At 31.6% G+C, this 27,938-nt stretch overlaps 2 protein-coding genes and 1 long non-coding RNA gene across 6 annotated transcripts; 2 read left to right on the forward strand and 1 right to left on the reverse strand.

Moving 5' to 3' along the window:
- Window positions 1-7,560: 7,560 nt before the first annotated feature.
- LOC107840113 (putative F-box protein PP2-B12) lies at window positions 7,561-25,296 on the forward strand. 3 transcript variants are annotated; one of them, XM_047394964.1, is made up of 4 exons: window positions 7,561-7,745; window positions 20,211-20,513; window positions 20,609-20,727; window positions 24,183-25,296. In XM_047394964.1, the coding sequence occupies exons 2-4, from the start codon at window positions 20,235-20,237 to the stop codon at window positions 24,736-24,738; spliced, it is 954 nt and encodes a 317-aa protein (XP_047250920.1). In that variant the 5' UTR covers window positions 7,561-7,745; window positions 20,211-20,234; the 3' UTR covers window positions 24,739-25,296. The 3 variants fall into 3 exon arrangements, with proteins under 3 accessions (XP_047250920.1, XP_047250919.1, XP_016539334.2); XM_047394963.1 differs by lacking the exon at window positions 20,211-20,513 and having other exon boundaries at window positions 7,613-8,048; window positions 24,183-24,893; XM_016683848.2 differs by lacking the exons at window positions 20,211-20,513; window positions 20,609-20,727; window positions 24,183-25,296 and adding exons at window positions 8,149-8,267; window positions 11,056-11,979 and having other exon boundaries at window positions 7,646-8,048.
- LOC124886464 lies at window positions 14,671-17,003 on the reverse strand. 2 transcript variants are annotated; one of them, XR_007043711.1, is made up of 3 exons: window positions 16,754-16,978; window positions 16,053-16,114; window positions 14,671-15,325 (listed from the first exon to the last, which is right to left on the reverse strand). It is a non-coding gene; the product is annotated as an uncharacterized LOC124886464 (long non-coding RNA). The 2 variants fall into 2 exon arrangements; XR_007043710.1 differs by lacking the exon at window positions 14,671-15,325 and having other exon boundaries at window positions 15,817-16,114; window positions 16,754-17,003.
- Window positions 25,297-25,611: 315 nt separating the features above from the next.
- LOC107840115 (F-box protein PP2-B10) lies at window positions 25,612-27,624 on the forward strand. Its single transcript, XM_016683850.2, has 3 exons — window positions 25,612-26,127; window positions 26,216-26,334; window positions 26,860-27,624. The coding sequence occupies exons 1-3, from the start codon at window positions 25,837-25,839 to the stop codon at window positions 27,389-27,391; spliced, it is 942 nt and encodes a 313-aa protein (XP_016539336.2). The 5' UTR covers window positions 25,612-25,836; the 3' UTR covers window positions 27,392-27,624.
- Window positions 27,625-27,938: the final 314 nt, after the last annotated feature.

A 27,938-nucleotide genomic window follows, 5' to 3' on the forward strand; every position in this document is an offset into this window, starting at 1 on the left:
ATATATATATATTGATGTTTGGTTTAAGTATTAACTATTATCAGATTATCTTATCTCATAATTTATATAAGAATAATCAAATTACTATTTCATATTAAGATGAAATATAATAATTTTATGGGAGATATTTATTTATCACATCCCACTTGGATTAATTGCTTTATCTGGTTAAATAAGGAAGAAAACATCAAACGTTCTTGATTATGTAAAATGAATTAAAATAAAAATTGAGAAAATGGCCAAAAGAACCCCCAACCTTTGTTTCAAATCTCAACTACACACCTATACTTTGCGGGGATTCTATGACCCCACTTGAACATTTTAAAAATGAAATTATTACACCCCTAAAGGCTTATGTGATAAAGAAAGTGTATCTCACTCTCTCAGAGAGTGAGTAGTCCGAAAATCTTAAAAAAAATATTTTTTACATTTCTTTTTAATATAAAAGTATATATATATATATATATATATATATATATATATATATATATGTTATTTTTATTTTATTTTTTCTTTCTTCTTCATCACCATCCCAAAATACTCTCATAAAAAGTTTCAACAGCTCTTCAATGGCTACCATGACCAATCTCTTTATCTTCCTCATCTCTATTTATCTTCTAAACAAGCAACATTTGTTCTTCGCCTTTCCATCTTTACCATTTTTCTCAGAGACAAAACATCAAACACTTTGTCTTCATCATTACACTCTTCTTCAAACTCTTCTTTCTCGTCACTCAATTCAAATAAACCACCATTTTTTTCCTCTTCTAAGTTCGAATTCATCAACAACTCAGTCTTACAAGACTTCATCTTTTCACTACATTTTTCATCAAAATTATTTTTGAAACAACACCCATTTCTCAATTCACTTGATTTTCCACAAAAATAACAGAAAAAAAAAGGATTCCAATCCTTACAATACCAACTAAATTGCAAAACCCTCAATCCCAAATCAAACAACAACAACAACTCCAAAACTTCATACAATTGTCCAAGTTATCCAAACGCCAAAAGCCCAAATCCCAAATCCCAAATCAGCATTCAAACTCAAATTCTTCAGGGATTCAACACAATCCATGAAAACAAAATCCAAAATCTCTTATTGAATTCAAAAACTGAACACAAAATGAACAAGAAATATAAAAGACGAATAATCTGAAATGGGTATCAATGTTTTATATGGCACTGTTCCAAAATATAGAAATTTAAACTTAAAAAACTAACAATGAATAATACTTCTTTTTTAGTTTCTAAAAATCGAAAATTGTTGATTTTTCGTAGTATCCATTGGAGCTCTGCCGATCGGAGCTCCGAGAGACGACCGTAGATTGAGGGATCAAAAGTTAGAGAGAAAATAGAAGGTATATTAGCTTATTAAAGATATAGAGAAAGAGAATATATATATATATATATATATATTTAAAGAATAATAATTATTTTTTTTAATATAAAAATATAATATTACGTGGCATGACATGGCAGATGCGTGTTACTCACTTTCCATTACCCATCTGGGTGTGAGTTTTTGGAGGGTAACAATTCTATTTTTAAAATGTTCAGGGGTCCTATGTTTGGGGCAAAGGTTGGGGACTATTTTGGTCATTTTCTCAATAAAAATTAAGTGAACGTTAGCTTTTTGTTTGCTTTTGTTTTTAATCATATCAAATTAATTTAAACATCATATTCCATTTTTAAAATGACAAAAGTACAATTAGTAATTACTGTTAGAATCTCTAAACGGACGTCTATCTGTCAGAAGTTGACATGGTTAGACTGCTTATTCTAACGGAAGAAAAAAGCTTTACTGTAATTTCACTTACCAAATTGAATTCGAACTCAAAATCATTGATATTTTGATTTTATCTCAAAACTAATGAACTTGAATTCCATAAGACACCTAACATTAAGAATGCTGATCTATTTATTTTTCTCTATAGTTTTTTTTCAAGAAAAAAAAAAAATGAACTTCATCTATCTCCAATCAGTTTGTGCATTAATCAATTACCTAATATGTCTTTTCTCTCTGTTAAAATTTGATCATATGAAAGTCTTTTATAATTCTTAAATTTACTCCATTGGTTAATTTGTCTTGCGTTCTTCTTCTTTAATTTTCCACTTGTAGGAGCTGTCTATTTGCATCTTTTCATTAAAATAATACTTAGAATATTAAAATATGAGGATGCTTAATTGGCTTGTGATAAGGGTGTGGAAACCATGTGAATAATATAGAGTTGCAAGAAATTCAGTGCCAAAACTATGGAAGGACGAGAAAGAGAAGGTTAGTTTTGATTTTGAGGTTAGATCTTAGATAGGCAGCTGGAATTGGGACATTCCTAGGGAAGGCTTGACTGATTCTGCTGCCTTAATTAGTTTTTTTAAAAAATAAAAAATCCTTCAACCTTTTATCTTGAATAAGCTATGCTGAAATTAGTCCGTTTAATCTAGGAAAATTTAGTAAGAGAGATAAGGGCAACTAACTTTGGGGGTTAATTTTAAGCTGATCGAGTTTATCTCATGTTTGGCCGGGAATCTCAATTGAGATAAAATCGTAGAATAACTTTCTGAGATTGTAATATTATTTTTATCCCATATTGAGGTGGAATAATAATCTAGAGGCGACTAATCTTGGAATAATTAATCCTGAATTTTCCAATTAAACAAGTCCTAAGTACTAAATCATTTCTTTAATTTTTTAAACTCATGAACAAGTAAAAATGATGGAACATCTATTTTTGATACTTCCTACATTCAACTTTACTTGTACATGTTTGACTTGACGCATTCTTTAAGAAGCAATAAGTTATTTACGCATTGTAAAATAAATAACGTTTAATATTAAGAATAAAATAGACAAAAAAAAAAAATATATTTTGATTTTTAAAATCAGACAAGTAAAATTGGAAAACCAATTTCAATATACTAGTAAAGATGGAGGAAGGCCGAAGGAAGCATACTGAACTAGTAAAAACGGATGGAAAGAATCATATATTTTAGAGAGAACGATAAAATAAAATGGTGCAGAAGAGTATTAGTCTATTACTTTCTCCTTTCCATTTTACCCGTCCCAAATTAGGATGACATAACTATTAAGAAACCAATGATTGATAATGTAACTTTACTATTTTGCCCCTTTTAATTGTGTATTGTTGTTAGTTCCAATATTGATGGATGACTAATACCAAAACACCTTTTATATTTTTAATGATACTCATCTTTGCAACATTTTTCAAGAATGCTAATAACAAGGAGTAATCAATTACAATGTGAAAAAAATTGTCTTGTCTTATAAGTAAAATAAGACAAGTAAAATGAGACATCAAATTAGAAAATTTGGGACAGGTAAAATAGGACGGAGGGAGTAGCAATCTAATTAGCTAAAACAAAAAATAAAAGTGCACTGATTTTAGCAATCAAAGTTAAAGCACAGAAGGTAAATGCACACTGATCAAGATTTGAATAACGTTAAAGCCCGTTATAATTTAGACTATGAGAATGAAACTGAAATTTGGATTAATGTAAGTATTGACATTATCATCGATTGATATGATATCCACACTGCACTGCACTGCACAAATAAGTCTGGATCAGACAAAAATTAACAAGTAAAATGTACGTTGGGTCGGATTGGGACATGCATGGAAGTAGTTTATTTGGGTCTTTTAAAATTTTAAAAGTATATTTTTAAAATTAGAGTCGGAATTTTCTGGTCAATTTTCAATGGAACATGGCCAAAATGATTTCTATGAAAATTAGTAAAAGTCCACTGATTTTATCGATAGGTAATTACTTTGATAATATTTTTTTTATTTTGCAATATTACTATAAATTTGATGACCTTGTGGAAAATTAGCCTCATAAAAGAAGTGGTATGATGTTGAAGTTACATGTTTGATGTTCCTATTGATGGCTATTTGATATGCAAACAAAAGCAATATAAAGACTTCAACTCTTTTGTTGTCGTACTCCCTCCGTTCGCTTTTCACTAAATTTTTAATTTAATTTCCATTTTTACTTCTCACTTTTAACATATTAAGAAAAGATAATTTCTTTTTTTTATATCTCATTAATTATTTTTCTCCAAATTAATTTTAAGGCTAAACATCATTTAATAGGATACTATCATAAATTAGTCATATTATTGATTATTTTTTTTAATGAGCATGTCAAGTCAAAATATGACAAGTTACATTTTCTTTCGGCACCTATCTTTTTTTCACCATTTCTTTCGTTACATATTAATTCTATACTTTATTTTTGACACACCACTTAAAACATTACAAGTAAGAAAAATAGTTATAGTTTACTAATTTATCCTAGGAATTTTTTTTTGTAACTTTACAAATACTAACTAGTTTCCACTTTCAAAAGAACTAATTGTAAGGTAAAATGAGAAAATGCAGTTAATTTTATCTTAATTTTAATAAATAAATTGACAAGTTATTTGGGGCAACTATTTATAGTAGTGTGGAACACTAATATAGGAGGGACGGAGGGAGTATGTGGTGAGTTCCATATTTGGGGGTTTGTAAGATGGTGAACTCATCTATTTAGTCAGAATCAACTACTCCAACCTTTAATTAGCCCAAGAGGTCAACTGCATTGTAGGTTACGGTTCTGTTATAAGGTGATTATATTTTAAACTTGTTCATTTCATTAACCAAACATGGCTTTTCACGACAACTTTATTGGAAAACAACATCATGATCAGTTTTAGTTTCGCGTCCCGTGTTACTAAATCATGGAGAGCAGGACCAAAGCAATGCAGTGTCAATTCACAACTAACATTGCTTGAATTACTTTGTGACAAAGATCAACAAGTCGAGCATAACCTCAACATTTCATTTCGACCAGGTTATAATCCTTTGAACGAGCTTTTATGGATGTTCCTGGAGGGGAGGATATATCCTGTAGAATACTGTCTCTTGATTCCTACTGCTAGACACAGTAGTTATTGGACTTGGGATCCCAGAATTCCATTCAAGTTTGCAACTCTGTCTTTGATTCCTGCCAATAATTACAGGTACTAACAGGATGTTCCTATCCACTTTTCGTGGCTTGTCAACAAACAAGCAGTTTAGTAGAACATTGTTTGCTGGGACTAATTGTTGTATGGTCAGTTAATGCAAGTCAACTTGGCTGCAGAGGAAACTCTGTCTATTTCAGTGAGCATGACACTGATACTTGGATGTTTTATATGAAATGGGAAGTAATACTATTTTGTCCTGTTTTGATGGTCAGAGTCGAACCCAGTATTTGAAGTCAGGGGGTACACCAGTATTGTTAAAGGCGCGCATAAGTTCTGAATAAAGATTCAAATTTGTGTTGATCGCTCGCCTCGTTTAATGTGCAGTTTAAGTTCTAATTTATAAGATGTACTTTCCTTTGTCAATGAGGTTTTTCTGAAGATACGAACACTAAACAATTGATATTTCACTTAAATAAAAAAAAATAAAATTTGTGTTCATATATTTGTCATTCAAGCTTATATTATTAGTTTTGAACTAGACATATGTTTATATTTTTTCTCCTTTATGCCTTTTTTTGTTAAATCTCACGCTTTATTTGTAATTTGTGCTTAAATATAATGGACCTTGAAGCTTTTTTTTTGCCTTTTTTGCTTTTGTTAAAGGCGGTAAAAATTGTCTTTAAAACTAGAACTTAGTTGAGAAGAATAATTTCTATCCATTTCAATTCACAAGAATCAATAACAAATTCCTACAAAATAAAAAATTCATCAAGAATATAAGTAAAAATAATTATTTATTTATTTTTAATCAAATCCCATGAACTTAAATAGAAGCAAGAAAAAAGAAATAAATAAATTTTACACACTAACTTTCAAACAACAAAGTAAATATTAAAAAGCAACTAACATTATCCAAACTTTAATAAAAAAATAAAAAAAAATGAAAGAAAGAAATGTGTACCTATTAGCATCAAATGAAAAATTGCTCCCGCCTAGCTGGTGACATTTAAATGTATATAAAGGAGAAGTAAAATGAAAAAATCGAAAGACTCCATCAAGAATTGAACACGCAACGTCGGGCTAGAAGGGCGTTAGCGTTTGAGTTCCAAACCAGTATACCCACACAAGTTTTATTATTAAGGGTGCACAATTAAATATATTAACACTTTAGTAGGATATATATACGTATATGTACAATTTTTTAAAAAAGTTATGCACCCTCGAAGCACTACGTGGGTCTGCCTCTGTTGATGGTAATGGTTCTCAAACAAAAAGTCCAGTATGGGAAGAGCCAATAGTGGAGAACAATTTTCTTGTAAAATGAAAGTGTCAAGTTCAATTTAACTTGTCCATGTTGTATTACCAATAATTGCTTGTACATGAAAAGAGGAAGTGTCAAAATGTAAATATAAATTCACATCATTCAAGGATCCAACTCCAACCTCATGGATTAACTTGAAGCTCTTCATCTGCCATTTTACTTTGTCCTTCTCCCACAGATTTGTACCAATTTATAGCTGAAAGCTCACAAATTGTACTGTTGGTATTAGCCATTGTTTACATATGCAAGTTTGTATAGCCCTTTTGGACCCTCGTACCGGCAGGATCATCATTTGATTAGAATGTACGACTAACTCTTTCTTTGCTATCCATATTTGACAGAAGATCCATCATCTTTACATGGAAATGAAATAGTTACTTGTTGAAGGCCGAAAGGAAATACATTAGGGCCGTACCAAAATTTAGAGATCCGAAAAGAATTTTACGAGGGCCTTACCAAAATTTCAAAATCCAAAATGAATTCCATGAGGGCCCTTAATAAACTTTAGTATACGTTAATGGGCCTCTCAAAAGCGATACTATTGTTACATATGGATCACCCATTCAAAACTAAACAATACATGTATTCCTTTCCACGCCCACACTGGATTTACATGTGGTATTTTCTTATTAATTTCAAATTAAATTATTAAAAAAATGCTTCCTTCATTTGAAACTCTAGTCGAACTAATTAGACACATGAAGTAAAATGAAAATTATATGACTTTTTCTCTCTCCAGATTTTGGGAATGTTTGTGCCTCTACTAACGCCCCTAGAGGAGGTGTGCTTACCTCCCATGAATGGACAACACTTGAGGTATTAAATAATGGAGATTATAGAATACTTGTTAAGTTGGAGTGTGTAATTGGAATTTCGGATATAGATTGAGGGGCGTTTGACCATTTTTCTCTTTCTTCGTATAGTAGCTAATTTGAACATCACACTAAGGGGTCGTTTAGTTGGGAATGTAGTTATACTGGGATTATTTTTTATTGAGTGTTTGATTTGTTGTATTCAAAATAATATGCATGGTATAATTTCTAAAAGTAAATTAGTTAATTACCAAAATACCCTTTTAAAATATTTTTGTATTTAATAATCAAGCATGTATTAAGTTAGAAAGAGAATGTCAACATACTTTAATAACTTATCCATAATTTTATAAAAATATCTTATAATTTTATCACAAGGATAAATATTGATGAGATTGTTATCCCACCAAATAGGTGAACAACTTATTCTGATACTATTTATTAGTCTCGAAATAAGTTATCTTAAATATTATCAACTAAACATGCGTTAAAATTTTTATCCCGAAATTATTTGTTTTTATACCTTAAACCAAACGGCCCCTAAGAGCACAGTCCAATTTAGTTACTTTGTGACTAAGGTTCTCTATTTTGCTTCCTGTAAATGGTGTACTACTACAACATTTGTAACATCAACATAAAATTCTAGATTTGTCTATCCTTCTTTTTTCCAATGGAGAATGAGAATCCGAATATTCTGTCTTTGTTACCGGAGGATTGTACTGAGAAAGTCTTGGTGTTTACAAGCCCTGTAGATGTTTGCCGCGTGTCCCTCGTCTCTAAATCACTTCAATCCGCCGCTGATTCCGATTCCGTTTGGGAGAAATTTCTGCCGTCTGATTATCAGTCCATCATATCGGCATCACTAACTCCCATCCCTGATTTTGGTTCAAAGAAGGATCTGTATGTTTATCTCTGCCATAATCCCATCTTAATTGATGCAGGTCGCAAGGTATGAACAAAAATAAATGAACAAGAGGAAAAACGATTAATTATTGGAGTAATTGACTATGCGTTTCTTATTTTATACGCTGTAAATTGTTGTTCGACAGAGTTTCTCACTGGAAAAACGGACCGGAAAGAAATGCTATATTCTAGGTGCAAGGGATCTTCATATTGCATGGGCTGATACACCACGACATTGGAGATGGACTTCATTACCTGAATCAAGGTTTGCCTTTTTTCTGCTGTGTTTTGCCTTTTTTTCCGGTGGGTCTTGCCCTTTTTCTGCTGTGTGTGCCTTTTTTTTTTTTTTTTTTTTTTTTTTTTTCTGTGGGTCTTTTACGTGATGTTACGAAGTCAAAACTAGTAGTAATTTTTCTTTTGAGTATAATTTTCGCTAAATTCTTTTTGTGACCCTTTTTTTCATAAAACAACCATTGTTGTATTATGTAAGTAGTATCAATTATGTGCACGCATACTTAAGTTTCATTTATCTATGTGGGATTTCACCATTGCTTACCTCCCGCTTAGTAGGATTAGTCTCACGGCTGCCTGCTGTGGCGATACTTGGGAAAAAAAAATGTTTCATTTATCTTTGAGTTCCTCCGTTCTAAACTATCCGTCTTAAATTTTCTAATTTAATTTCTCATTTTACTTGTTTTTTTTTTCATTACAATATTTTTTTATGTTTTACTCTTTGCATTAATTATTTTTTCTTTAAATTAAAATGTAAACATCATTTTCTCATTTTACTTGTCTTTTTTCATTACAATTTTTTTTTCATGTTTTACTCTTTGCATTAGTTACTTTTTCTTCAAATTAAAATGTAAACATCATTATTTAATAGATTTACAATGGTAAATTAGGCATGTTATTAATTATTTTTCTTAATTAATGTGCCATCTTGGGAGGAGTAATTTGTGACAGAGGGAGTATGTGATAAACAAATTGTGATGGTCATTAATGAAATATTTTTAAATTATAATTTAAAATTTATTTACAATATAAATGCATAATCTTTGAAGAATTTTTGTATGAATTATACCTTTATTTTTATTAATTATTTTATATTTCTTGCATTGAAATATATTTATAAGGTTATCACATTATAAATTCTATTAATATTAGTCTTTGATTATTTTTTTTGTTTTGTTCCTTTATTTCACTAAAGAACAACACTAGCTTACATACCTAATCAATATTTCTCAATTATATATATATATATATCTACGTCTTGGATTTTAATTTTCACTAATATTTTTATGGTAGAAATTTTTTTATCTTCGTTACATATTAGGCTGGTGCCATTGTCTTCTATGTTCATAAGTTGTGCTTCTAATTTTTCTAAATGTACAGTTTCTTGTGTATTTACTTCTTCTCTAGTTATTTTGGCTTTTCTTGTTTCTAGGGTGGCTAATCTTTGTTCTAGATTATTTATTCTAGCTTCTAAAGTTGCTATTCTTAAATTTATGATTTGGGTATTTGTGTGTTTCTGTTCGCTATTTGTTTCTGATTCTAATTTTATCTTTAAAGTATTTTCTATACAATTTACACAGGCTTCTAAATAACATTTTCTACATTTGGCTCTGTTTTCTTTACTTGGGTACCAACTACATATACGACATTTATTACTGTCTAAACCTTTGTATCTTTGGAATTCATGTATACATTCTTGAGTGACATTCATCAAGTTATTAATTATTAGATTATTTAAGTCTAGATTATCTATTTCTTGTCCTAACTCATTTACTAAATTATTCTCTTCCGAATCTGAAGAGTTAGATTTAAAATTATCATCTTCTATATCAAAACTTATTATTGAGTATATACTTTCTGTATCTGACATGTATTCGTCTACATTTAGTAATGTTTCCTGAAAATCTTCTATTAATTGGGAATTTCTAGTTCTACTATTATTTCTTTTAGGACATACATTAGCTAGATGGTCTATGCTTCCACAAGTATAATATTCTAATTTATTCTTATAGTTTCTATCATTTCTATATTTTCTAACATGTCTATCTCTATTTAACCATGGTTTTTTAGCTTTTGATTTTCTTAGGAAGTATTGTTTACGACTATATGATTTTCGATTATATTTCGTTTTATATCTTCTAGGTTTTTTCTGATTATTATCACAATTTTGGATTGTGTATATAACAGATTTACAGAAATTCATTTCATTTCTTTTTAATTGTTTTTGTATTTGTATATTTGTGCATTTTTCTGTTAGTATATCCATTATATGTTGTATTCTGTGTCCTATAAGTCCATTTTACGTTTGGGCTAGTAACTACACCGTTTCTTTTATACCATCTATCTTCTATTTCTCTTCCTAACGCTCCTGGTAGGTTATTAAATAATTTTTTACGTAGTTCTTCATTAAAAGTGTTTCCGCTGACAGTGCAGTAATAAAAATAGTCTTTTAAAAAATTCTTTATATATAACCAGTGTGAGATGCTTAGTTGTTCTAGTTTTATTAAGGCTTCTTTTTGTAATGCTAATAATCCACTATTTGGATCTTTCCTAGTTAATAGAATATGCATTTTATTTATGAAATTATAGGGGTTTGGACCCATACTTAACAGAATCTGGAAGTCATATGGGCAATTAGTCTTAAAACTTTCCCATGTATCCTTTGTAGATTCTCCTAAAAAGGTTTCTAAGTATTTGTACATTGTTTCTGTATTAGTTTCTATATAATGTCTTAAATAATCCGCTGCTACTATTTCTTTCCATAAATCTATTACTGTATCTCACATTTGTGGGTCGTGTGCTGCTATATTTAGTATTTTACCTTTACTACCTCCAATATATATATATATATATTGATTTTAAAGAAATAAAAGATAAATAAAGATTGATAATGTAAGGGTAGAATAGATATTTATAAAAGTCAATTAGGAAAAAGAGTGGAGTATGATTAATGTTTAAAATTGAGGAGGATTTTGACTTTTAAAGTTAAGTTGGAGGTGTAAACAATTTTGTATTTAGATGACAATTGTGTTTTCCTTCAGATTTCCAGAGGTGGCTAAGCTCAGACATGTTTGGTGGCTTGAAATTCGGGGCACAATAAGAGTTGGTGTTCTGTCACCACGGACATCCTATGCAGCTTACCTTGTTTACAAGTTGAAAAATGATAATGGGTTTCAGTATCGACCATCGGAGGTTTCAGTTGAAGTTTGTGGTGTTGAATTAGACAAACAATTTGCATTTCTGGAGCCGGAAGGTAGACCTCAACGTAACTGCTATGGGTCAGTTTATGCTATGTCCTCTGCAACAGAGGAGGAGCTCGAGCAATTGGATAATGATTATGAGGAGTCAGTGTATAATCTACCATCTGATGCAGAGGATGACATGGGCCTACATAATGATGATTATGAGGAGCCCGAGCAAGCGGTGTATACTCTACCATCTGATGCAGAGGATGATACGGGCCTACATGATGACGAGCCCGAGCAACCAGATGATGATTATGAGGAGGCAGTTTATATTCTGTCCACTATTGGGCGGGGGCCATATTTGCAGGAGGATGCTTCTAGTCTGGTGCAATCTAATATTCGACGCCCTCAACTTAGAGATGATGGCTGGTTTGAGATAGAATTGGGTGAGTTTTATACTGAAAATGAAGACGATTGCATAGAAATGAGTTTGAAAGAGGTGAAGGACTGTGTAACCCCCAAGGATGGCCTTATTGTTGAAGGAATTGAGATTAGGCCAAGAATGGGTTAATTATCACATTTTTTATAGAATATTTTTTCCATACAACGACATGTATTATGAGAGCATTAGTCTGTTTCAAGTATGTTTTGGTGCTATAGTGACTGGTTGTTGTTTTGTTATAAGCCTAAGATGCGGAAGACATTGTTTTCAAGAATCATCCTTGTTCTACTATTTTAATTTCACATTTGATGCTAAGTAGCAATACCATGTTTTGTATATAGCATAATGCGGCAAAGTTTTAGTTAAATTAAGAGGAATTTGAGTTATTTGCCTGGTTGGTTGTTTATGTTGTATTGAGAGAACAATTTACACAAGAATAGAACTGTACTGTACTGTCTCTACATGTATTTAGTCGTGTGTTATAACAAAGTGACCCTTTTCCATGCTTTGCCCCCTTGGCAAATCCAAATAATACAGTGATTAATCAGGAACAAAAAAATTCCAAAAGGGATTTCAACAGAAGTAACACAGGTTGCTCTCGGTAATCAATAGTTCTCCATCAAAGATTCAAATACCAAAGAGGCTGCTTGGACAAACTGGTGATATTGCTTTCGCCTGCAATGTCGAATAGCCACCGGTTTCCACCTATTTGCTGACTAAAATATATGCAGTTGCTCCTGCATCCTAGCTTGTTCTATCTACGTATAAACATTCCTCTTTGACGAACAATGTTCTATTTCCCAGGCTTTCCATCTTAACCCACACCAGTTTTGGAATATCAAGCCTGTAAATTTCAACATCATCCACTTTCTTAATGGATCTTTTAGAGATTAAGGAATTGTGTTGAAAGAATAGAAGGAACAGCCCTGCTTGAGCTGATCTCAGTGACACTAAGGCTAGAATCAATTTCTTCGTAACTGCAAAAGTTCCCTGCAAACTCTCTGCATAGAATTATGAACTGAAAATGTTCACCTGAACCAAGAGGATCAGTGACAAAGGCTGAAGAAGAAGCTCCTGTTAGCACCATAATTATACAGGTTTTCTCATGATCTTTGAGACCTACGGGATGAAATGTAGATAAAAGTTGCAAACTTGAATGGAATGTGAGTATCCCAAGTTGTAAGCTTACAGTAAGTCTTTCTGTAGGATTTCCATAAAAATGTATCATCTGGATAGCGTCCAACTGCTATTAGTGCAGCGTGGAAACGACCCTTGAAATATATCCAAGGTCCTTCCGTGTCCGCCATCTTCTACCATAAGGCCAGTAATTTTTACCATATAAAACCAGATATGGAAGCAGTGAGAATGATTCTTGTTTTGTTGAATTTCAGTGAGTTGTGGCCATAGGAATTTCCCTATTGTGCTACAAGTTTTCGACTTCGCTGACACCACCAAAGCTTATGTTTTCCATTAGACTGGGTTCACTTGAGATTAAGCTGGTGTGCTCTTTGATTCTTATCCTTGTTTACTTGTTGAACCGTATTGATTTTTTTTCCAGTTGCAAATGAGAGCTGGAGTTTCAAAAATCGTCTTTTTAGTTTCAAAAAGTTCATAATTCTTCACCTAGCTCCATTCTCTGATTCAAGGAATATCTATCTGCATGCTGCTCCAACGTAATCTAATGGTCCGAGTTCTAAATCAATATTGGTTATAATAAGCTACTGATCCAACCAATATAATCTTTGTTTTTGGAGTATATTAATCTAAGATCAGCATCCTAATGAATTTCTTAATTAACAAAAGTATCAAGGGAGTCAACGGAAAGCTAAATCCTTAGAGAAGCACTCCATTCAAGATCGCTAATGAAGCATTTTCATTTTCCTATTCCTATAGAAGTAGTGACTTTTGTTGTTTTCCAGCTTTTGTAGTTTATCAGTTAGGACAAAACCAAAAATGGATGAAACAAGAAAGCAGTCAAAATGGCCTTATTGATCCGAGTGATCCTCTTATTGATCCGAATGATCCTAAGGGGCAACTGATACAATTCAGCAATGCCATTATCTTTGGAGGGAAGTTCTATGCACCAAGTTTGCAAGGGACCCTGGCAGTAATAGAAGAAATTGAAGATCAGTTTCAAGTCACGCGAATTAGTAAACGGCGAGCCATTCCAGCTTCAAAGCTACTCAGAACATTTCATTGAGTACTTGTTTGAATCTAATGGAGAGATCTTGCTCATTTTCCTGATCTCAGGAAGATCAAACAGAGTGGTCGACAATGTAGAAGTGTTCAAGCTTCAGATTGATGATTTGTCATGGTTAAAAATGGACAACCTCAGAGATAGAACGTTATTCACGGGGATTAAATGTTGTCTATCAGTGCCTGCAAGTCAAGATGGCTGCAGAAACAACTGTGTCTATTTTACTCATCATTCCGTTGATGGTTGGAGACTGCATGATATGGGAAGTGGTTTCATTTCCCCCTGTTATGATGATTCTGGTTCTAAGATTAAAAGTCCAGTGTGGGAGGAGCCAGTAACTGGAAAATCATCACGATGATCAAACACATGTTAATGAATTCGTATCTCGTCTATTGTTGTATTGTTATTCTGAAATTGTTAGTAACCTTGTTACTATGAGAAACAAAAACCTACATAAAACTTCGAGTTTGTTAAAGTGACTGTTGTTTCACCAACTATTTTGGACAGAAATTTTTAGTTATAGTTGGGTTCTAGTTGAAATCTGCCCTTCTATTTATTAAATTACTTCATTACCAGGAAATTTGTCTGTATATGTTCTTGGATTAAAGACGAGTTTCAAAATAGTAGTATTATTTTTACATAACTTTCATCAGTTCATGCCACTTACTAAGTACAGATAATACAAAGGGCTGCAACTTATAGTTTTTTAAGTTATACCAACTGAATAGTTTTTCATGACTTACATGATACTGATGAAAGATACAACAATGACTGTGAAAGATAGTGAAAAAAGACATTTTTCTCAATTATCAAATTTTTGAGTAAAAAGTATAACCACGTAATGTTTTTTCATTAACAAGAATTAAAGGAACCTTTCTAATTGAAGATTGAAACAAATAATGCCTAAAAATTCTATATCTAATCATCGAAATATTTAGATCAATGGAAACAACATGTCATTCAAAATCTTCCTCAGCAAAATGCCCAGCCTTGGTTTCCTTCTGTACATACTACAACATCACTATATTCCGATGTCACTGGTGCAAAACGAAAAACGTTGTGGTGGTGTTCGTTTTCCATCATGTGATTCGTGAAACCATAGCCTAAATATCTTCTGATGTAATTTATCTTTTTGAACTACGATCAGGTGATAAAACTGACTCTTGTTCTGCCAAAAGTTAGAACAGTTTTCTTATGTACTCATCTTCGAGAATTTTTGAAGCATCTTGTTTGATGCCATTGCATCACGGAACTCTTCTTCTTCAATAAATCTTCCATATAAGAATAGAGCGACTTCTTTGGAATTTCGATTGGATAATCATCGTCAATTTGACGCTTGTCAAATGACTGGTTAAATTCTTCATGCGAATCGAGTCTTTGAGGTCTTTTCCTATTCGATCAGCGACGGCGAGACAGTCTACGCGATATATCCTCCTCTCTCAGAAGATGTGACATATTTGCTAGTTGATTTTTTCCCCTCTTTTCAACTTCAATTTGCAAAAAAAAAAGTGTGTTTTAGTTCGCAAGGGGGAAGATATGTTTTGGTTTGTCCATGAAAGTCCTATTATATAGAGCCGAGGTATGTGTTGCCCTTTCCAAGTGGATTTGGGATACAAGTTTGTAAAACTTTTTCCCTCTAGAATAATTTGGATGCTTCACAATTGAATTTCAATTCGTAATAGTAACAAAATTCTTCTTATTTATAAATTGAACAACTAAATTGAAGTAACTAATTTTAGTATAGAGACAAATAAAACTAAACTGAGAAAAAACAATTACGTGTGTTAGTTGATTAGGAATTATATTTCCATTATTAGACTACTCCTTATTCTATCCAATTTAGGAATGCACGTGTCACGTCCCAAAATAATTCCTAGGCGTGACTGGCTCCCAACAACACCGTTTGCTGGGAGAACCAATTTTTCTATTCATTCTCCATATCTACAAACACTGAAATGAAAACATACACAACACTATATGCACAAAATAATGATTAACGCAGAATAATTATCCAACAAGATATCGCATAGCGATTTATGAAAACGACAATAGTTTAGATTACAAATCTTTAACCCAAATCCCACACTAAGTTCATGGAGCATCTAAACAGAATTCCATGAGTTCAACTTTGGGCATACAAACCCAACGAACAAAACCATAAGTTAAAATAACTAGAGATGAATAACAGCTTTCACGAATAATGCGAAGGCTCACCTTAGAGATAGAATCCACACGTAAATACAGTCAGCCACGAGCCTCTCTCTTTGCAACCGTATCTGCACGTATGCAAGTAAGGAGTGAGCTATATAAATATAACCCAGTAAGATCCTTGACTCGCTACTTTAATACCCCTGGAACAAGTGTTAGAAAATACAAAGCACAGCAAAGATACACAAATAATACATACATAATATCTTTCATAAAATAATATCAATAAGATTTTCAAAAAGGTTCAAAATATCATCCTATAACAACTCAATCCCGCACTCACGACTTGTCATAAACGGCAGTGAAGGTGATCGGCCTAATACCCCGACAAGTCCATGTCAGCATATATAATGCCCTAAAAAGTCTACTACGGCAGCATGTACAAGCCCCTAACATATTACGGCAGCATAGGTAATGCCCTTAACATATTACGGCAACATAAGTAATGCCCCTAATATATTACGGCAGCTATGTATGCCCCTAGAGACTATAACGGCAGCAAAGAAAATATATTCAACGCCCCAACCTCACCTTGCGTTTCACTCTAAACAATGCTCAACACACTTCAAAATACATATTCATAGCTAGTCAAAAGCCATAAAATCTATCAAATTTACGCTTGTCCCAACACATGAACAAGGTAGAAAAATATAATTTTTATAAATCAGATTTGAAAAGTAAGCATCAGAGCTTAAAGTTTCACTTACCTCGAATGCACAATTCAAGCACCACCTTCTAGTGAATCAAAATATGCTCCCGAAAATTCAAACCCCTTAAATTTCAATAAATTGAAAAAAAAATAAATTGTTTGCGCAGAGGCCTAATTGCTAAACTGGAACATTGATATGCCATTTCTTTCAAGCCAAGCCGTTGTTTATAATGTTAATATCTCCACTGCCACTCACATTCTAACATCACTTTCCACCAATAATATTATGGCATAAATAACTCTTTGTTATCCAAATATCCCCTTATTCATAAACCCCACCACTGCTACTTACATTCCGATGGAGCATTTAATCACCAACACATTCTAACATCACTTTCCACCAATAATATTATATCCGAATAACCCATTATTCATAAACCCCACCACTGCCACTTATATTTTAACATCATTATCACCCATGGATAGGGGTGTTCATGGTCGGTTTGATTCGGTTATTGGTCAAAATTATAATCAAATCAACTTATTTTAAAATTTTTAAAACCAAATCAAACCAAATAAAAAAAAAAACATCGGTTTAGTTCGATTTTTTCGATTTGTAACTTTAGCTAATGATAAAAGTTAAAAATTTTAAAAACAAATCCAATCTAACATACTCCCTTCATTCCACAATAAGTTAATTGTTGAATTTTGACACACATGTTAAAAAAAAAAAAAAAAGATATAAATTTATCATGTTTTCCCATTTTTATCCTCTTCAAAAAGCAAAGACACATGATCTATCACTCCCAATGCACATTTAATGAAGGGTAAATTTGGAAAAAAATTTCATATTTACCTTAAATTGTGAACCATTCACTTATTTTGAAATACTAAAATTACTCCAGCAATTCACTTATTGTGAAACGGAGGGAGTATGAGATATCAACGACTTCGTATCTCAACCTTGAAACTACGATGTCAACTGAGTGTTATACTTCGGCAAAGTCATGACAACACCATATGAACACTTCTAAAAAAATATTTAGAAACAATATTTAACAGAATGATATAATAAACCCCTAAAAGGTGAACAAGGTTAAAAAAAAAGTTAAAATTAGTGATTGTCTATAGTCTAATGAAATTGCTTTGACGTTTTCAAGCTTTTGCTGAAAACGAGAAGAAGTAGGAAGAATTAAAGAAAAAGATACTAGGTGAAGAACCCGAGAAAGAAGAGATGCTGATGCAGAATCTGATGAAGAGAAAACGGAAATAAAAGACGAGACTGAGACAGACAATCTTCCAGACGATCATGTCAAGTGTTGATTTTGAGGAAGCAGGGCATAAACTGTTGAAAATTAATATAGAACCTGGTCAGGAGATGGAAATATGCATAATGTTATTGGAGTGTTGCTGGACTTTTCTCCGTTACTACGGATATTTGGGGCAGCGGTTTTGCATGATCAACAAAGTTTACCAGGAGAACTTTGATAAATGTTTTGTTCAGCAGTACTCCATGATTCACCGTTTCGAAACTAATAAGCTGTGTAATGTGGCTAAATTTTTTCGCTTGACACTGATGCACTGCCGTGGCATGTTTTGGCTTACATAGTGCTGACAGAAGAGGACACTACTTCCTCTTCTCGTATATTTATCAAAATCCTATATCAGGAGTTGGCAGAGCAGCTTGGCATCCGTTTGTTGAATGAAAGTCTTAATGACCCCACTATGCAACAGTCATTCGAGTCGATACTACCAAAGGATAATCCCAAAAATACGAGATTTGCCATCAACTTCTTCACTTCCATTGGTATAGGTGGGATAACTGAAAATCTGCGGGAGTATTTAAAGAACACGTCAAGGCATATTATGAAAGAACAAAAGCCTGTCTCTTTAGGGCCTGAGTCAGAATCTGAAAGTAGTGACAGTGAAAGAGACGATCATCGAAGGAAGAGGAGGAGGAGAACTTAGCTTTCACATTACTGCCGACAGGGTAACAGTGGAAAATACCAAGACTAAACTTTTCCTTCAACTTGAACCAAGAGGAGGCAAATAAACCCAAGCAAAATAGAGTAATATACAACAAACAACTCAACCAAATGAAACAAGACAAGAATAAAGGCAATCACACGAGACACAAGATATACGTGGAAAATCCTTCAGTGTGAAAAGTAGAAGAGTAAAAAATCACAGGACCAAAACCTCCACTATAATCACCAAAGAGTTACAATATTGTCCTCCAAAATGGCCATCAAACAAGTGTCAAACAATAAGAAACAATACATAAGCCACAACACCAAATACTAGAGAAATAAAAGAGTGAAAACACAAAAATCCCAGCTACTGTTCGGGAATGAAGAACAGGAGCTACAGGCCACCAAATCAAGCTCCATCAGTTCCTAATCAAATATTGAGATGAGAGGATTAAGGAGTCCAAAAATCAGCTCAATCGGACAAGAAACGAAACAGAATCACAATTTGAAGTTGACAGCTATGGCTGAAATTTAGGTGCAAAAATTAGTTTTATTTTTCTCTCTTTGGCTGCTGAAAACTCTCTTTTTGTAATGGTGAATAAGACATAAAAAGATCAATATATATGCTCCATAGTAATGGGCCTATGGGCAAAAGTGAGTTGGTCCACTTTTAAAGCTATGTATAATTAATACATGGATTAGTTATACACCATATATAGTATTATAGGGTGTATAATTAATACATCCAATTTGGTGGGATTAGTAATCCATGGATTACAATCCATGAATAAATATGTGTCAAGACAAAAATGCCCTCAAATTTCTTTAATTTTTTTCTAAATCTTTTCAATTTATTCAATGTGAATTATTTCTTTTCAATTTATCAAGATAATAATATCTCTCCAAATAATTTTAGTCATAAAAAATTACTCCATTAACTTAAAAGATACTTATTGGTCAAAATTAAAAATAAATTGTATGATTGCATACAAACTTTAATTTTGTAAATAGAATATTCATAAATAAAAATAATTTTTCTACTTAACTTTAACACTCTATGAAACACAAATTTATATTAAATTTATATTAATAATAATTCTATTGTGTCATTCAAAAGTTACACGTATCTCCCTCGAATGTAAGAACATCACAAAGTGGAAATAACAAAAAAATGATGAACAAATAAAGAAAAGATAACCAAAAAAATAAATTATAAGTGAATTATTGAATCTTAAAATTCCAAAGTAAATAATTTTTTATATTTTACTTTTTTTATTTTTTAAAAAAGAATAATAAAGTTTTTCAAAAAAAAATACACAAAGTTATAATATGTCGAAGGATACTTTTATAAACAAATAATATTCTTTTTAAAATATAACAATACATATCATTTTCAATACATCAAACCAAATACTACATAAAAAAATAATTTCAATATTATTAATCCATATATTACTAATTTCTGCACTACAAATCTCAATATTATTAATACAACCTAATTCCTATAAATGGTGTGCTACTACTACATTTGTAACATCAACAAACATTTGTCTATCCTTCTTTTTTCCAATGGAGAATGAGAATCCGAATATTCTGTCTTTGTTACCGGAGGATTGTACTGGGAAGATCTTGGGGTTTACAAGTCCTGTAGATGTTTGCCGCGTGTCCCTCGTCTCTAAATCACTTCAATCCGCCGCTGATTCCAATTCCGTTTGGGAGAAATTTCTGCCGTGTGATTATCAGTCCATCATTTCGGGATCAGTGACTCCCATCCCTGATTTTGGTTCAAAGAAGGATCTGTATGTTTATCTCTGCCATAATCCCATCTTAATTGATGCAGGTAGCAAGGTAAACATAAATAAAACAAGAGGAAAAACGATTAATTATTGGAGTAATTGACTATGCGTTTCTTATTTTATACGCTATAAATTGTTGTTCAACAGAGTTTCTCACTGGAAAAACGGACCGGAAAGAAGTGCTATTTTCTAGGTGCAAGGGATCTTAACATTGCATGGGCTGATACACCACGACATTGGAGATGGACTTCATTACCTGAATCCAGGTTTGCCCTTTTTCTGTTGTGTTTCGCCTTTTATGTGAAGGTGTTACAAAGTCAAAAATAGTAATTTTTCTTTCGAGTATAATTTTCGCTAGCTTCTTATATATATATATATATATATTAGTCTCGTTTAGCTCGTGCTATGTTCAGGCTTAAATTACATTAATATTTATATTTGTGATTTTTTAAACTTGCTATTTTTTCTTTTTGCACCATTACATTAGTTAACGATCTATTATGATTATTCTTCAATATTTTTAAAATATTAAAATTACATATTTGTTTTAATTTTTGTCCTATTTTTTTTTAGTTTGTTTTTTAAAAAATGTTTCTTTTCTTTTTTGGGTTAATTTCAACTTTCCACGCGGCATGTTTAAGACAAAAAAATCAACAAATATTTTGGTCCTTTACATGTATTTTTAGTTTAAGACCATAAAATTCAAAAATATTCGTTATTTTTTGTTTAACTTTGTGTTAAGTTAAAACCAAACAAATAAATTAAAATGGAGGGAGTAAAAGCTTTTATAAGTTAAAAATAATAATTTTTCTTATGGTATATTTTAGTCTTTCTTTTAATTTTCAAACAAATGCACACACGAAAAATTTTCTCTTTTTATTTTACTAAAAGTTTTTGAATGAAAGCCTTCAACGAACTAAATTGATTTTTGCCTTATGTATAATTAATTTCTTTATTTTTTTAAATTAAAATTTACATTGCTAATTCAAATTTTTTTTTTTAAATAATACAATATTTGATTATTAAAAATATTTGATGCTACAAACTATTGTATGATTTATGATAAATTAAATAATTAAAAGTCAGACTCAATAAAATACTTTTTTTAAATGTTTCTTCTCTGAGTCCTTACAAGTTTACTAAAGCTTCACAAATTTATTGTGAGGATTAAAAAAATTATTTTTAATTAAATTACTATTATCCCACATAAAAGAAGACAGAAAAAATTTGATTTAATTTTAAATTTAGTTAGATAAATAGATATTTTATAGTGTCACTATCACTTCTTTATGATTCATCATTTTTGTATAGCATTTTAAATGCCTATGTAATTGTTCAAATTTATTAAAATGGATGAGAACTTAATTAAGCATAAAATAAATAAAATAAAGTCACGTGATGACTACCAAAATAAGATGTTCTCCCTTATATATAGTCTAGTTTTATAAGGCTTGTTCGAAGCTCGGACCCAAACTCAAGTAATTTGATATTTTAGTAATAGTATAATTTAAAAAATATATATAAAGTAATTATAACTTGCAAAGATCATAAAAATTGAAAAATATTAGTAAACTAATTTATGAACATATAACTAATTTCTTTTCTAATTTCTCAATTCAAATTCATCTTTACAATCAGGAAGATGAAAACGAAAGTGATCAAGTGGATCAATTATTTACTCAAGTCTTCTTGTGTGTGATAGAAAATGTATGATCTTATTTATAATTTCACGTGACAAGAATTCATACTAGTTAAATATAGTGCTTTAAGCATAATTTTATAATAAATTAAGAAGAAAAAAATTAGACACTAACATCGAGATCAATTGACTCTCTATATATATAGTTGATTCTTAAGAATATTGATTCTCAATTGACCAGAAAAAATATTTTAAAAATGATTTGATCTTAATTCATATCATTACCTTTATTTTTAACTTTATCAATAATTTTAATTTTCAGTATATGAAATATGTTTGATAATTACAAAAGTAGTGAATAAAATTATTCAAAAAAAAATTATTCAATTTATAAAAGATAATTAAGAAATGCATTAGAACCATGTTAAATTCGATAGAAATAAAATATATCCTCATACAATAACTAATTTTAACCCCCTTTTCCCCCTCTTCTTCATCTCCACGGTATTTGTACAAAACTCTTTCTTATAGAAAATAAATTATTAAAGATTAATACTAAGAAAGAAAAAAAAATGATGAATTATTAATGCAACAGAAAAAAATTCTCCACGGTCAAAATATATTTTTTTCCTTAAACTACTTTAAATAAAAGTTCATATAAAATATTAATTTTGTTAAGGCTATTTTCATTTACAAAAATTAATTAAATAACTAATTTTAATTAGAAAATTAACAAAAGATAGTCGAATTAAAACTTTTTGATCTTGTGAGTAGCAAAGGGAAAAAATTAAAACTTTTTGGTCTTACACTTCATAAAGCATGAAGTACAGATAATTTAATAAATAAAATAATTAAACGATATTTGACGTTTATATTTTGCAATAAACTTGATGAAATAATATATAAGTATGAGAACTAAAATATTATAATGAAAGATTCTAAAAATGATTTATCGATTAGTTAAACAATATGAGAATTTGAATGTTTCAATTGATTACCTACCTAAACTCCACTTTATTGGTAAATATTTGATTTTTTGCTTAGTAATTTCCTCCCTAATTTTCCTTGTCCTACTCCCAATTATTATTTTTTAAAATAGTTAATTAAGTAATTAACATCACAAAAAAACCCCTTAATAATAGCTTCCCATACTATGACACATGCACCAAATGCAAAGGTTCATATAACAAGAAAAAGGTCGAAGTTATCAATCAAATGTCACAATTTTATAGGATTAAGAAATTAATTAAATTGCTATAAAAGATAAAATCATGACATAAAAGTAATTGATTGAAAAGATTAAAATTAAGTTGAAAACTTTTGTGAGGACTCCCAAAGTCATTAATGAAACATTTTTAATTATAACTTTAAAGTTTATTTGCAATATAAATAGATAATCTTTGAAGAATTTTTTATAAATTATACCTTTATTTTTATTAATTATTTTATATTTCTTACATCGAAATATATTTATAAAGTTATCACATTATAAATTCTATTAATATTAGTCTTGATTATTTTTTTGTTTTTTTTTCCTTTATTTCACTAAAGAACAACACTAGCTTATATACCTAATCAATATTTCTCAATTTTCTTTATATATATTGATTTTAAAGAAATAAAAGATAAATAATGTAAGGGTAGACTAGAAATTTATAAAAAGTCAATTTAGGGAAAAGCGGCGGGGGGAGGGGGGGGGATTAATTGTTAAAGTTAAGTTGGAGGTGTAAACGATTTTCACCCTCATACTTCGATTTCCTTCACATAAATGGGGACATAGTAAATTGTACTTTTCTTGGAACAAATATATGTAGAGTTAATAATTCAAATGGTCGCTCAACTTTAAACTTTTATTCCAGAAAGTCATTTAACTTTGAATTTTTATTCCAGAAAGTTACTCAACTTTGATCTTTACTCGGAAAGCCACTCAACTTTCACATTTTCTGAGTAAAAATGTGAAAGTTGAGTGACTTTCTGAGTAAAAATATGAAAGTTGAGTGACTTTTTGAAATAAAAGTCTCAGAGAGACTTTTTCAAAGTTGAGTGACCATTTGAGTAGATGACAATTGTATTTTCCCTCAGATTTCCAGAGGTGGTTAAGCTCAGACGTGTTTGGTGGCTTGAAATTCGGGGCACAATAAGAGTTGGTGTTTTGTCACCGCGGACATCCTATGTAGCTTATATTGTTTACAAGTTGAAAAATGATCATGGGTTTCATTTTCGACCATCGGAGGTTTCAGTTGGAGTTTGTGGTGTTGAATTAGACACACAATTTGCATTTCTGGTGCCGAAAGGTAGACAATATCATCCCTATAAGTCAATTTATAGAATGTCCTCTGCAACAGAGGACGAGCTCGAGCAATTGGATGATGACAATGAGGAGGCGGTTTATATATATTTTCCGTGCCCTTATGGGAGGGGGCCGCTTTTGCCGGTGCGTGCTTCTAATCTGGTGCAATCTAATATTCGACGCCGTCAACTTAGAGATGATGGCTGGTTTGAGATAGAATTGGGTGAGTTTTATACTGAAAATGAAGATGATTGTATAGAAATGAGTTTGAAAGAGGTTAACGACTGTTTAAGCCCCAAGGATGGCCTTATTGTTGAAGGAATTGAGATTAGACCAAGAATGGGTTAATTATCACATTTTTTATAAAATATTTTTTCCATACAGCTCTATGTATTATGAATAGAGCATTACTCTGTTTCAACTTTCAAGTATGTTTTCCAAAATTGAACTATACTGTACATGTATTTAGTCTCGTGTTATAACAAAGTGACCCTTTTCCATGCTTTGCCCCCTTGGCAAATCCAAATAATACAGTGATTAAATCAAGAACAAAAAAATTACAGAAGGGATTTCAACAGAAGTAACACAGGTTGCTCCCGGTAATCAATAGTTCTCCGTCAAAGATTCAAATACCAAAAAGGCTGCTTGAACAAGCTGGTGATATTGCTTTTGCCTGCATGTCGAATAGCCACCAGTTTCCATCTATTTGCTCACTAAAATATATGCAGTTGCTCCTGCATCCCATCTTCGACAACAATGTTCTATTTCCAAGGCTTTCCATCTTAACCCATACCAATTTTGGAATATCAAGCCTGTAAATTTCAACATCATCCACAAACAAAAGATGGCGAGTACAATGTGTTACTAACTTTGAGACCAAATGGAAGGACCTATATGCAAGAGGCCGAACATAGGCAAGAAATTTAAAAACCGAAGCCTTTTGCTAATAGAAACAAAAAAGAGTTGATTAGTAGCCCTTGGTTTCATTTATTTCATTCCTATATTAAAAAAATATATATTTTAATTAACTTAATAATTTTCATATATTGAGTTTCAGACCTTATTTAGTGGAAATATATGGGATATTATATAGTTGAAAATGAAAATTTGACCAACACATGGAGTCGTTTGGTTAAAAAATAAATTATTTTGAAATTAGCTATCCGAGATTAGTAATATCACTCTCAAGTAGTAGTGATAAGAAAAACTCAATAATTTCAACATAACTAATTTCAGAATTATCCTATGCATTTTGTCTCAACCAAGCATGGAATAAACTTTTCTTCTAAATTATCCTAATCCTTCTGCCAAATGACCCTAAAAACACAGTCTAATTTAGTTACTTTGTGACTAAGATTCTCGGTTTTGCTTCCTATAAATGGTGTACTACATTTGTAACATCAACAAACATAAAATTCTACATTTGTCTATCCTTCTTTTTTTCCAATGGAGAATTCGAACTCCAATTCGAATCCGAATATTCAGTCGTTGTTACCGGAGGATTGTACTGAGAAGATCTTGAGTTTTACAAGCCCTGTAGATGTTTGCCGCGTGTCCCTCGTCTCTAAATCACTTCAATCCGCCGCTGATTCCGATTCCGTTTGGGAGAAATTTCTACCGTCTGATTATCAGTCCATCATTTCGGGATCAGTGACTCCCATCCCTGATTTTGCTTCAAAGAAGGAACTCTATGTTTATCTCTGCCATAATCCCATCTTAATTGACGCAGGTCGCAAGGTAAAAATAAATACTCCCTCCGTTTCAGTTTGTTTAATTAGTAATTGATTATGTGTTTCTTACTTTGTATGCTATTATTGTTAGACAGAGTTTCTCACTGGAAAAATGTACCGGAAAGAAATGCTACATTCTAGGTGCAAGGGATCTTCATATTACATGGGCTGATTCACCACAATATTGGGAATGGACTTCATTACCTGACTCCAGGTTTCCCCCTTATTTTCCACTGGATATCTTTTATGTGAAGGTGTTAGATGTTATGGACTCGAATAATTTTTTCTTGACTAGAATTTTTTTGACTTTTCTTTAGATGTTCAACATGTTTTGTTTTGTATTTCGACTGTTATTTTATTTTGTTGGTATTATGTTTTATTTTGTTTCTGTATGATATTTCTTCTACTTGTGTTAATTCTTTTTCCGAACTGTTTTGGACTTTTTTTTCCTTCGGTCGTGGGGCAATTGTAAACAATCTCTCTGCCTAAGAGGTAGAGGTAAGGCAGAGGTAAGGTCTGCTTACACTCTACCATACTCAAACTGCACTTGTGGGATGTTGTTTTTAAATAGTTTGAATCATTAGCTGTACTGTCTTATACTACTTTCCGTATAGTTTTCAAATATGTTGAATAATATTATCATTTTAATCCTCCTACTTTGAATTCCTTCACGTAAATCGTGGAACAAATATATGCATTTAGATGACGATTGTATTTTTTTTCCATATTGTCAAATCAGGTTTCCGAAGGTGGCTAAGCTCAAACAGGTTTGGTGGCTTGAAATTCGGGGCACAATAAGAGTTGGTGTTCTGTCACCACGGACATCCTATGCAGCTTATCTTGTTTACAAGTTGGAAAATGAATTTGGGTTTCATTATCGACCCTCGGAGGTTTCAGTTGGAGTTCTTGGTGTTAAATTGGACAAACAATTTGCAACTCTGCAGCCGAAAGGTAGACTTCCACAGTATGGTCGTTTTTATATTCTGTCCTCTAGAGCAAAGGATGGTCAAGGGATACCAGATGATAAATGTGAGTCGTCAGTCGCTAATGCGGTTAGGTATTGGCAGGGGAAGCATTTGCCGGAGGATGCTTCTAATATTCAACTTCCTAAACTTAGAAATGATGGCTGGTTTGAGGTAGAATTGGGTCAGTTTTATACTGAAAATGAAGATGATTGCTTAGAAATGAGTTTGAAAGAGGTGAAGGACTGCTTATCTCATAAAAAAGGCCTTATTGTTGAAGGAATTGAGATAAGGCCAAGAATGGGTTAATTGTCACATTTGTTTGCTGCTACGGTGATTGGCTTTCTTGTATATAAACCCTTACTGCACTTTTGGTTTCAAAACCGTAATCATATAAACTAGGCAATAAACTAGGCTTGTACTTTCCTTTGTATAAAACTGCCAATTACTAGTGGAATGCTCAGTTAATTAGATGACTTGTTTGTTCTCTAGTTTGACCATTTGTAAGCATAAGATGCAGAAGAAATTATTTTTCAAGAATCCATCTTTCTGCTTTCCAAAGTTCACAGTTGATACTAATCAGCAATACCGTGTTGTGTATAGCAATAACATGGCGAAAGTTTAATTAATTAAGGGGGATTAACTCATATTGCTTGGTTGATTGTTTATGTTGTATTGACAAAACAATTTGCATCGGAATTTGAACAACTGTATTTTCGTCTAGTGTTAAATCAAAGTCGCCTTTTTCCATGCTTCGCTCACATGGAAAATCGAAATATTACAGCGATTAATCAGGAAGAAGAATATTACAGAAGGGACTTCGAAACAAAAGTAAAACAGGTTGCTCCTGGTGATC

This window comes from Capsicum annuum, chromosome 8 (assembly GCF_002878395.1).
Source record: "Capsicum annuum cultivar UCD-10X-F1 chromosome 8, UCD10Xv1.1, whole genome shotgun sequence".
Lineage (NCBI taxonomy): Eukaryota > Viridiplantae > Streptophyta > Magnoliopsida > Solanales > Solanaceae > Capsicum > Capsicum annuum.

Bases quoted from the DNA above. Each gene is read 5' to 3' on its own strand.
- LOC107840113 (XM_016683848.2), top strand. From the start codon at position 7,770: ATGGAGAATGAGAATCCGAATATTCTGTCTTTGTTACCGGAGGATTGT. The intron at 8,049-8,148 runs GTATGAACAAAA...GTTGTTCGACAG, and splicing joins TAATTGATGCAGGTCGCAAG to AGTTTCTCACTGGAAAAACG. The intron at 8,268-11,055 runs GTTTGCCTTTTT...GTTTTCCTTCAG, and splicing joins ACTTCATTACCTGAATCAAG to ATTTCCAGAGGTGGCTAAGC.
- LOC107840115 (XM_016683850.2), top strand. From the start codon at position 25,837: ATGGAGAATTCGAACTCCAATTCGAATCCGAATATTCAGTCGTTGTTA. The intron at 26,128-26,215 runs GTAAAAATAAAT...ATTGTTAGACAG, and splicing joins TAATTGACGCAGGTCGCAAG to AGTTTCTCACTGGAAAAATG. The intron at 26,335-26,859 runs GTTTCCCCCTTA...TTGTCAAATCAG, and splicing joins ACTTCATTACCTGACTCCAG to GTTTCCGAAGGTGGCTAAGC.